The sequence below is a fragment of the Cavia porcellus genome, unplaced genomic scaffold (assembly GCF_034190915.1).
Source record: "Cavia porcellus strain 051 isolate PalLab524CR breed Dunkin Hartley unplaced genomic scaffold, mCavPor4.1 scaffold_6, whole genome shotgun sequence".
NCBI classification, from domain to species: Eukaryota; Metazoa; Chordata; class Mammalia; order Rodentia; family Caviidae; genus Cavia; species Cavia porcellus.
In genome coordinates, this window is record NW_026947489.1 from 23,188,471 (window position 1) to 23,200,077 (window position 11,607).

Consider the following 11,607-nt stretch of genomic DNA (forward strand, 5'->3'; position numbering starts at 1 on the left):
CTACGCTGTGGATTAAACACCCTGAAATATACTTTTTTATAAAAAGTCAGACATTTTCCTATGAAAATATTAAATATTATATATTATACACACTAGTTCAATCTCTTCAGCTATATCATGTGGAGTCTTATCTTCAACATAAAAACTTTCAATCCTTGATATCTGTACTTGCAGAAGAATCTCTCATATGTAGGTTTGACTAAAAACATGCTACAACAATGGTACAGCAAAATAAAAGGACATTTCTAAAGCTGCCATGTAGGAGGGAAATGGGCAGAGTCAGAAGGATCTAAAAGACTTAAACACTGAAAGGGTGCAATCAGTGCTACTTGGCTTTAAATAATACAAGAAGCCAATTTATCTATATAACCTCTTATATCTCAAACTCTAGGTCTAAACCCTTTCTTACCCCTCTGCCTTAGAGTTTTTAAAAAATTCTACCCAGAGTAAATTCAGTTTAGACACTATCCAGGAAAATCAGACTTGCAGACTAGCATGAGATTACTGCAGCTCTTCCATAACACACACATAAAATTTGTATTTCACCCCATAATTCTTTTACTGCCTCCACTACTAGCTACTGAAGACAATAGTTTATTAATCAATATCTGGGTTTGGTTTACATTCCTGCTCAAATTTTAAGGTAAAAGTACAAACCTACTAATTAATTTGCTCTTTAAACAAACAATTTTAGGGAATTGTTATTCAGCCAAAGAACCTGAAACTAATGAATGAGAAAGCTTCTACACATAACACAGCATAAAATATGATACTAAAAAATAGATAACTGAAGTTAAGTCATTTCCCCAACCCTACCCAATGCCCCCTACTGCCCAAATCTGCAAACACTGGATTTATAGCTGCCTATCTAGCTGGTAAAGGTTGCTAGAGAAGGATAAGGACAAGTGACAGGCAACATTTCAAAGTTGCTATCTTTCCTATAACTTTTTAGGCCTAGGTTAAAAAAAAAGGGGGGGGGGCTACACAGCTCATGATTCTACATTCTCACAGAAAAATCTCTTTAGCAAAGGCTTCAATATGCTCTTTACCACTTTTTTGTTTTGTTTTGTGGTGGTGTTGGGGATCCAACCCAAGGGCTTTATGCTAGCAAGGCAAGAGCTCTACTACTGAACCACATCCCCAGCCCATCCACTTTAAATCCTTACGAATAATATACAAAAATAAACTTCTGTACTCTTTCACATCTGCTACTGTAGCTGTGTCTAATGCTGAGATTATTTTACTCAGAATTAAAACTCCACACCTCTCGTTTCTGGAGCAGGGCCTTCATATGTCCTAAGAGCTTATTCCTGGATATTTTGCCACATATTGCTTTTGAAAACCTTTATCTGTGGCTCAGTGATAGAGCATGTGCTTAGTATGCATAAGGCCCTGGTTTACTACCAACCACCAAAACTAATAAACATTTATTAAAATCCTTCCTGTAAATCTGAATCGTCTTTATGAGTGTTTTAGCTAAAACAGAAAGTCATATTTAGTAAGTCTTTCCTACTAATATATAGTTCTTAAAATAGTATGATTTCAAACCTTCCTTGCCCCAGATAGAAAAAGTTATTAAAATTTTAACTATGCTGAAAAAGGAAAAGTCTTTTGTGCAGAGGACTTGGAGGGTCACTCCCACTGTGGGAGGAGCCTGCTTTCTCCAGACTTCTGGCTCGCAGATCAGCTCACTGCTCTGACACACAACATGGAATGATAGACACAGCACATTTTTCCTGCCATCAACCCTGCTGTACTGGTGTTCAGAAGACCCACTGACTTCTACAACAACAAGCGATTCCCACCAATGCAGTTAAAGTTTACTCTGCTTAGATACGAGAGACCAGCCACAGCCTTTTTCCCTGCAGTACACATTACCAATTAACCTCTCTGACATATCAGAATACACATAATGAAACAAACTGAGCTATGACTAGAAAGAAAGACCTAGTACATGATTCCATCACTTAACAGCCTCACAGCAATCTCTGAGTCAGTTTCCTCATCTGTAAAATAGGGGGAAACCTAATGTCTTAAGACAGATCCCAAACTAGCTATCAGGTTGAATCCAAAATTATACAAATATTACCTTTGGTCTACACTGTTTTACTTTTTAAAATTCTAGTACACTTGAAAGGAGATTTATCAAAGTACAGACTTGGCCAGCTTGACTAAGAAGAAAGTGAAAAGATCCATCGAATTAGGCCCACAATTTTTAAAAAAAAATTTTTTTTTGGCTTGACATCAATGGATGCTTCTTTAGAGAGGTCTTTATAGAGACCATTAAGTACGAACTTCCCAGATCACTAGAGGTTAATAGTCTTGCCTTATTTATGTTACCTCAAGTATCCAAAGAGTTTGGGTTTGCAACCTATTTTAACGGTTCAAGACAAAATAGTTGTGCTCAGTAAAAATGCTTACTGGGACAGCTATTATCATCAGCTCATTTGTTATTAGGTTTGGTGTCCAGCCTGGAATCTTAGAAGTTTATCATCAGCACCTATCTTCCGTCTCATGAATACTGTCCTGTGTACCACAGTAAAAGCAAAGACCCTCCCTGAGGGTTTTCCTAACTGCAAATGTTCCCACCACATTAACTCCCTAACCTCCTCTCAGCTGTTCAGGCAGGCATAATCCCTCTTCCACATCTGAGTGTAGGCAGGCAAAAGGAGAGGGAAGACAAGTATTTTCACAGGAGAAAGGCTGAGTTTATTACCTATATGTAAAGTTAGCAAACTCCAAAAAAAATTTCAGTACAGGGCCTTTGCAGTGAACCGTATCCCCCTTTGAGAAAAATCCTCAAAGCCACCAAATTCTTCAAGCTGAGCTCAAATTCCTGATCCTCCTGCCTCATTTTCCCAGAATGCTCCACCACGAAGCCCAGAGTATTTACCACCAGGCCACCCAATTTAAACAGAATCACTCTCACACTCGCAAAGCAACGTGCTCTGGGACTAGTTTCTCTCAAGAAAACTCCGTGAAGAAGAAAAGCGACTAGCCTGAGCCCTGCACAATCCTGTCCTAGGACTCCCCGCAGCAGAACGTTCACCCCGTCCAACAATGAGAAAAGCGAACCATCCAAGAAAACCACCGCCAATTCGCATTTGGCGGGTTTTATTCTGCCTGGCAGGATGAACTTCCATTTCCTAGCACCTGACGGTAGGCCAGTCAGCCGCAGGGCGCTACCCATCCCGCCGCCCGCCTGTCGCCCCATCCAGCCAGAGCGGCAGGAGCCGCCCGCGCCAGACGCAGCGGGGCCTGGCTCCAGCCCGTGGTCTGCAGCCCGCCGTCTGCATTCAGAGGCCCTCGCAAGACGGGGCGCGAATACGTGCGGCTGTGGAGCTCTGGGGTCCGTGGAGCCCTAGGGCACACCCACGCGAAGAAGCCCTGATCCCAAGGACCCTTCGCCCTGATCCCAAGGACCCGAGACGGCTGCACTTGCCTGCCGCCCGCTGGCCCGGGCCTCCCAACGTGCCCCCATCTTGCCCGCTGCCTAGGCGCACCTGACCACTGCCGGGGCTGAGGAAAATGCCGGCACGACGACGCCAAGGCCACATGCATGCGTCTCGCCGGGGCACACCAGCCAGCCTAGGGGGCACCACACGCGCGCCACCTCACAGGCCCTCCTCCGCCTGCGCCCGAACGCACCTCAAAACCGCGGGACCACGGGATTCGACGCCCAGGCGCGTGCAACCCTGGGACTCGGGCTCTCGCGCCACTCGGACGTGTGAAGACACGTGACCTCCCGGCCTGAACGGCGTGCTGCACGAGGCCCAATCCCTCCGCCTTAAAGGGACCGCGCCCGCGCCTTCGCAGCGGTCTCCATGGCAGGCCCAGCTGGAAGAGTTTTGCCGGCCAGGAGCCCCGCCCCACCCGGTGTGGACGAGACTCACGGCTGGGGTGAGGTGGGGTCTCAAGTGCTACGGTTGCACTGATAGGCTGGGGGTAGGGTGGGGGTAGGGTCCCGGGCCCTCTTCCACTTAGTTCGCACCTGTTTGCCCGGGCGCGCTAGACCGCCCGAGTAGCCTACTGTTCCGGGACTGCGGCGCCTTTAAGCTTTTAAGCTGAAGGACCTGAGTCACGCGGAGACTTCCCCGCCCCCCTGCCACTGCAAGCCTTCCACGAGGCCCCACGCCTGCGGGCACGTGACCGCGCCCCGCCTGGACGCGCGCGGAGAGAGGCGGGGAGGACGCGCTGGGGCGGCTGAGGCGGCGCGCGGACCGTTAGCTGTGGTGACGGAACCCGCAAGGCCCGGCCCGGCCGGAGGGTGGGCGGCTCTTACCGGTGGAAACGCCATGGGGCCGGGCCCTGTCAGGCTGACTGACGGGCCGGCCGACCGGCCGGCGGGCGGGCGGGACGCGCACGCACGTGGCTCTATTTCTGCAGCGGGCCGCGCGCAGCGCAGTGCCCAGCGGCTTATAAAGCACGGAGCCGCCCCCCCCGCCGAATGCGGGGCACCTGTGCCGCTGGCCCCTCCCCCACACCCCCGCCGGTCCGGCCCCGCCCCGCCCCGCCGCCCACCGGGCGGGGACGCCAGGCGAAGGTCCCGACCTGAGCGCGCTTTCTCGCGGGCCTGTTCGAGTCGCGGCCCCCCCGTGGGCCTCAGTTTTACCCCTAGGGAACAGGGTGCTTTGTCCGAGGGCCAGGACGCGTGCGGCTTTCTGCGGTGGCCTCGGGTGACAGCCAGCCTCGCGCTCAGCCCGATCGGTCCCGGCGGGGGGGGGGGGGCGGGCCGGCGGCAGGGTTTCCGGAAAGCTTCCGACACCTGGGGCCCCCTCAGCACCGCAGCTCCCTGGGGAGCCGCCGCTTTGGTAGGGAAGCTTTGCAAAAGCAGGGAGCGGGGGAAACCCGGGCCGGAGGAGGACAGGCCGGCCTCGGTTGCAGCGGACCGGAAGCCCCGGCGGCGCAGAGGCGGAGACGGCATTCCAGGCGGGGAGCCTGGCGCCGGGTGCGGGCGGAGAGGAGCGGGCACCGAGTGGGTGAGCGGCTGGATCTGCCCTGGACCGAGAAGGCGACTGTTTGCAAAGAGTCTTTATTCTGCAGCGAGCTGGAAACTGAAGAATTGTGAACTGGACAGCAGTTAGTTGTTGGGGCTCTTAAGCAGGTGTGACTGGAATCAGGCGTGGTGTGATCACAGCGCCCTTGAGAGGCTGAAACAGGAGCATCCAAAGTTAAAACACTGTGAAACTTAGTGACTTAGGCCCTGTCTCGAAATTAAAAGCAGAAGAAAGGGCTGAGTGGGAGGGTCTTGGATTCAAGCCTGTTTTGTTGGAGGAGGGCAGAAAATGGTGATCTGAATGCTTTGAGCATTAAGTGTTCCATGTGGTACACTGTTAATGTTATTAAGCACTTCCTGTGGTCAAAGAGCCTCTTGGCAGTTGGGGAACATGGGCACTGCCCCATGACTGGCAGGCAGGGGAGGCTGCCCTGACTCTCACGGGCAAGGAGGGGCACATGCTTTCTTCCCAGGCTAATTTGGGAAGAGAGTGGCATGTCTCGTGTTTAGTGAGGAAGAAGACAGGGAACATAGGGACGATGCTAAATAAGTCCAGATGGGGCCAAGTGCCAGGAATGACCCAATCTCCACCCACCCCAGGTCTTGCAGCGGGAGCTTCCCTGGGGTTGCTGAGGTCAAGGATACAGACGGTGAGGACTGCAGGACCAGGTCAGCAGCTGCTAGGGAGCCCCCCTTCTGGCACATCTCTGCTCTCATCCTAGGTGGCGACAGCACAGGAGCACGGTATATCTTGCTTGGGCCCTCGGGGTGCCACACCCAGATGCCTTTCCGTACGCTAAATTCTTCCCTGTAGGAAGTAGGTCCCAACCAGGCTGCATCTTCCCAGAAAAGCTGCACATACAGATATTTTTATATGTGCAGTTATTAATGTGAACTTTACAACCAGGCGACCCATGTGGCTGTCAGTTTGTGATCTCTTAGTTGATTCTCCATGACCCAAATGCTGAGTTTAACCCGAGCTAGTGCAGTAGTACACACCAGTAATCCCAGCATTTGAGAGGTGGAGGCAGGAAGATTGCAAACTTGAGACTTGGATCGGGGAGCTGGCATGTAACTCATGAACTCCCAGTTTGATGCCTCAGTACTGGGAGCAGGTGGGGGTCTGAGACTGGGAATGAGTGTCCAGGAGCCCTTTCCTGTTTCAAAGCTTTCATCAGTAGGAAAGGGACTGCATCTTTTAAGTGACCTGGATCAAGAGTCGTGGCTGCTTGAAATCTCACTGAACTTTTTGTTGCAGGTAACAATTGGTCGTCTTCACAAGTACTGTGTGCTTAGCACAGTTCCAAATGCTTCAGTTGTGTAACCCAATACTGCAGACCAGAAAACTGAAACTCAAAAATAATAAATTTCCCAAGGACCCGCAGCCAGCAGCAACAAAGTAGAGACTCAAACCCAGGAGTCTTCTGGGTTCATAACCTGAGAACAGACCTACCAGCACTTCCTCATGTGGGCCAGAGTTCTCCAGGTCCAGATGCAGGGGTGGCTTCAGGTGTGATGAGTCCTTGCTCCCTGCCCACACCTGATTAGGTTTTTGGGTCACACAGGAAGGACAGTGGCTAGACTGAAAGGTGTCTGCCATCCCTGGGGAAGGGGTGTAGGTATTAAATGACTTGGTCCAGCCCCCACAGCTGCACTGGCAGAAGCAGTGGGAACAAATGGGCGGCATTATCCATTCTCTCAGTCAGCATCCTTTGAGCTCAGCCATGCCTGGCACCATCTCTGCAGTCAAGCCCCACTCTGACAATGCAGGGTTTAAGTATTAACTTTAGTTGCCTGGATTGTTTTAAATACATGCCATATCAGAACAGAAGGGACCCTGTAGTCTTTTTTTGAGATTCTGGGAATTGAACCCAGGGCCTCACACATGCCAGACAAGCACTGAACCATTAAGCTATATCCCCATTGCACAATCCAGAGTTCTTTACATGCTTAAGTATTCAGTGCTTCTACAGTAGGCAGAGAGCTGAAAGAAGAAAATGGTTAGGAGAAAGTGATTTCCCCATTGCATAAGAGGATTCACTGAGAAACTCAAGACCACAAGGGAAATTGACAGTCTGTTCAAGTCTCACCAAGCCTGTGCTGAAGAAACCATGTTTGTTTTTCCATAGCCTTTTAGGTAGAATAAAAATCAGTGGGTCAAACTCCATTTTCATCATACAAAAATTAAATCTACAGTACATTAAAGATGTGAAAAGCTTTGCTTGAAAATTTTTGAAGAATATAAAGCATTTTTATTACCTAAGCTTGTAGATGAATTTTAGACACTAAAAACAACAATAGGGCCTGGGGTTTAGGTCAGCAGCACAAGCACCTGCCTGGCAAGTGTGAGGTCAAGAGTTCAATCCGCAGTACCCAAAAAAAAAAAAAAAAAAAAAAAAAAACGGATATAAAAGAAGAAAATTTGATCGCCCTGGATTTGTTTTTTTGTACTGAGGATAGAACTGACGACCTCACACTTGGCAAACAGGTGTGCTGCTGAGCTGTGTCTTGGGCCACTCACTAGAATTTTAAAATTTAGTTTATTTAGTTTATTGTTAAGCCATTAGATGTTTTCAATACATGTAACCTGCAAAGATTTAGTTTGGAAAAGCTGTGAGTGATGGGATTTCTATCAAATTTAAAATATAGAACCAATCAAAACACAATATTGAGGCTAGGGGTTTAGCTCAGCAGCACAAGCGTAAGGTCATGCATGAATTCAATCTCCAGTACCAAAACAAAACAAAAAACCAGAACACTGAGGGGCCAGGGATATAGCTTAATGGCACAGTGCCTATCTGGCAAGCATGAGGTCATGAGTTTGATCCCTGGTACCAAAAGAAAAACCTGGTACCAAAAAAACCCCTAGAATATTGCTTTTATTCTATTTTGGTTTGATTTTTCTGTATCTAGTGGAATGAACAACTGTTGGTGAAGATAACAAAATATACTATGGTAGCCATGGTGGTTTTCCTAATATCCTGCTTCAAAGTTCTGTACCAGTTTCACTGCTTTATTTTGATTGACTTTGTTCTGTTTTTGTTTTGCTGGATTTTATTATCTTTAAAAAAATTTAAAATATAGAAGCATACCTATAATTCCAGCTACTCAGCAAGCTGAAGCAGGAGGATTTTTGAGTCTGAGGCCGGCCTGGGCTACATAATGAGTCCCTCCCTCTCAAAAAGTACAGCCATGGGGTCACAGCTCAATGACTTCTTACCTACTTATGCATAGATAGATACACTCAGCCATCGTTCACAGACCCAGATGCTCTTCACCCCAGAGACTCCATCATGTCCTCTCCCAACCTTTGTCGTGAGGAAATAGTCATTGCTACTGAGTTTGTCATAAATTTTTTGCCTGTTAGGAACTTCATGTTAGTGCTAGCTTCTTCACTCAACATATCCCTGTGTGTAGCTTGATCCTTTTGTTCCCATGTTGTATTTCGGTGTTGATATACCACATAACTCATTTCTCCACTCACGTTGATTGGAATTTAGATTATTCCCAGATTGGGGATTATGAATGAAACTGCTAAAAATATCCTTGATGTGAGCAATTTGATATTATCTAGTTAAATTGAAAAAGTGTATATGATGCAGTAATTCCACTCCAAGGAAAGTAGGTAGAAACTTTGACATGTTAAAAGCACAAGAAAAATGGTCATAGCTGTTTTGTTCATAGTTACAAAAACAAAAATCTTAGATGTCCACCAATAGGAAAATAAATGATGAACTCATGTAATGTATGTATGTGATGTATGTAAAATCAAGCCATAAGTAAATGGAATAAAGAACAATATTGAATTTTAAAAAGCAAGATGCAGGAGAATACATATCCTAGATGTCACTGATAGAAAATTTTAAAACATGCAGTTCACTCTTTTCACATGCTATATATTACTTAGGAACGTATCTGTATGTACTCCAAACTACCAGACAATGTGTATGGCATTGGTAAACAGAAAATCCAGAAAGATTTACTTCAGGTAGGAAGGGAAAAGCTTGTGAAATGGACAGAGTCAAGTCAATTGACAAATGCTTTAGTTTCAAGTTGTGAGATCAGCACACACATGTTTATATTTGTTTTAATTTAAGGTACTGGGGATTAAATGCAGGGCCTCACATTTAGCTATATTCTCAACCCTTTTAAAATTATTTTTATTTTAAACTGCTAAATTACCCAGGCTAGGCTCTAATTGGGGATCTTACTGCCTCAGCTGGGATTACAGGTGTGCACCATCCTGCCTAGCTTCTATTTTACTCTTTAAACTTGAAATATACATTTATTTTTGGCAGTGTTAGGGACTGAACCCTAGCTCAAGCATGCTTGGCATGCACTATACCACTGAGCTACATTCCCAGTCCTTTTTATATTTTATTTTTTACCTTGAAATAATCTTGCTAAATTGTTCAGGCTGGTCTTAAACTTGCTGTTCTCCTGCTGCAGCCTTCCTAGTAGCTTGGATCCCAAGCATGCACAACCAGGCGCAGCTTTTTGTTTTGTTTTGAGACAGGGCCCATGTTGCCCAAGCTGATCTGGAATTCCCAGGCTCACACACAACCTCTTGTTTGAACTGGGACCACTGCCATAGGCCACCATACTCTGGCTTAGAACTTTATAAAGAGACAATTTAAGGGTAGTAAAATGCTGGTGAATGATATTTGGCTAGGGAAGGTAAAAGTGGTTTGTATAGTAAGCCCCTGATTTTTGAACTTTAACAGGTGTACTCTGTAAAACTCACTTTGTCAAATTAACTTACAAATGTTCTCCCAGAATGAACCTCATTTATAGGTCGAGGATTTACAGTATATGCCCATTTCCCTAGGAAAAATACTTGCTGACTTCAGACTACAAATCTGTTATCACCAGGCTGACACAACCCCTGAATATTACTAACAGGCAGCCTCCTGAGCCAAAAAGGAGCCGCTCAGACGATGACTGCAGCTGCACGCTGGAGGCTCGGGCTCTGGGGACTTTCTAGTACCTAGGAGCCAGATTAAAGGCTGGATCATATTAATTCCTTATTGCTTTTAAGTTACCCCTAACACTAAGCAACTTATAACAACAAATGTTTGTTATCTCACAATTTCTGAGTGCTAGGAATGTAAGAATGGTTTATTAGCTGGTAGGTCCAATTCAGGGTTTTTCATGAGGTTGTACTCAAGTTGGCAGAACTACAGATATTTGAAGATTTCTTTGGGGCAGGAGGATAACCTGCATTCAAGCTTACTCAGTGGAGCACTAGGGAAAGCTTGCATTCCTTGTCACATGGCCCTCACCACTGGTCTAAGACATGGCAGCTGGTTTTCTCCAGAGCAGATGATTAGAGAGGGTGAGAAAGACTGAGATGGAAATGCAATGCCTTTTACTACCTGGTCTCAGAATACTTGTCATTCACACACCCCAATACTGATGAAATGTGAGAGGAATGACACGGTGCCATATCAGGAAGCTGGGCTCGCTGGCCCATCTGGGAGGTTACACACATCCACCAGAGGTGAGTGTGGAATAAACGCCCATGAGAACTCTCTAGTGGTCCTTGTTTACACTTCTAAGAGGATCACCTTCCATCTCAGAACCTGGAGTGACAAAAGCAGTAATCCCAGGGAGACTGGGGTGCCAGGGCTCCTTAGGAAGCCATAGCTGCAGCTGCTGTCTGGGGCCATGGAGCCCAGCAAGTCCCCAGAGCCACAAGAAGGCTGGCCCCCAGCCCTAGCTTTGTTTTTTCTCTATAAAGGAAGCCACACCCACCTCACCTCACCTTTCCCTTGGACAGACTGGCTCAGGGATGCTGGGAGGCATGGCCGAGGATCAGAAGCTGGGCCACCACATCTCAAGCTATCCCTGGAGTGTGTTCCTTCAACTCAGTCAGAATGTTCTGTGAGAAAAGCATTCCAAGGTCAGAACCAAGCGTGGGCAACACTGTACATGTCCCCCCACCGTGGTTGGAGGGATGATCATGATGCGCAGTGCAGTAGTAAGCACGCTGAGAAGGGCTGTGGGGAATCCATGACTTCTAACAAAACACTTCGTACATCTGTTGCTCTTTCAGCCTCTTTCCTCACCAGAAAAGTCACCAGGGATCAGGTTTGTTGTAGGCATGGACACTAGTCTCCGCTACTCAAGTGGGCTGTCTATTAAAAAAGTAGACTCTCAGCCCACCAGGGATTCACTGATCAGAATTTGCATGTTAATAGGAATCCTGCCCGCCCCCCATGCAGGGTTCTTCCCTTCTAAGGTGGCCAGGTCATCCTCCCAGTTGGGTGCCCCGTCCCAGGTTCTGCATCCAGGTGGAGCTGACATGTTTTGAACCACACACTGCACCCTGAACTGCTGTGTCTGAGAAATTCTTCATGGGATGCATCCCTTCTTCCTGAGGCCTACAAGAGGAACCCAAGGGCACAGCTGGCCACTCAAGAAGACTTGCTTCTGGAAGAGCTTATAAAAAGGACTGAGGCATTCTGGCTTGGTGTCCTGGCCCTGCCCTGTGTCTCAGAGATACTTTCAGACTCCTTATCAGAGGTGTACTGTGGGGAGCCATACTCCCCTCCCCCTCTACAAAGTCATATGGGCCAAACAGCCACCCTTAGCAGCTCAGTCCCTGACTC

At 47.3% G+C, this 11,607-nt stretch overlaps 1 protein-coding gene across 9 annotated transcripts in view; it reads right to left on the reverse strand.

The window, feature by feature from the left end:
• Cpeb1 (cytoplasmic polyadenylation element binding protein 1) overlaps positions 1–4,568 on the reverse strand; it is an 80,113-nt gene extending 75,545 nt beyond the window's left edge. For 2 of the 9 annotated variants that reach the window (XM_063250085.1, XM_063250083.1), the window contains exon 1: positions 3,504–3,648. In XM_063250085.1, coding sequence (XP_063106155.1) covers positions 3,504–3,557 — 54 coding nt within the window. In that variant the 5' untranslated portion in view covers positions 3,558–3,648. Of the gene's footprint in view, positions 1–3,503; positions 3,828–3,991; positions 4,131–4,282; positions 4,410–4,551 lie in introns of those variants that run through there. The other 7 variants (XM_063250086.1, XM_063250084.1, XM_063250089.1 and 4 more) reach the window with 6 other exon arrangements.
• Positions 4,569–11,607: the final 7,039 nt, after the last annotated feature.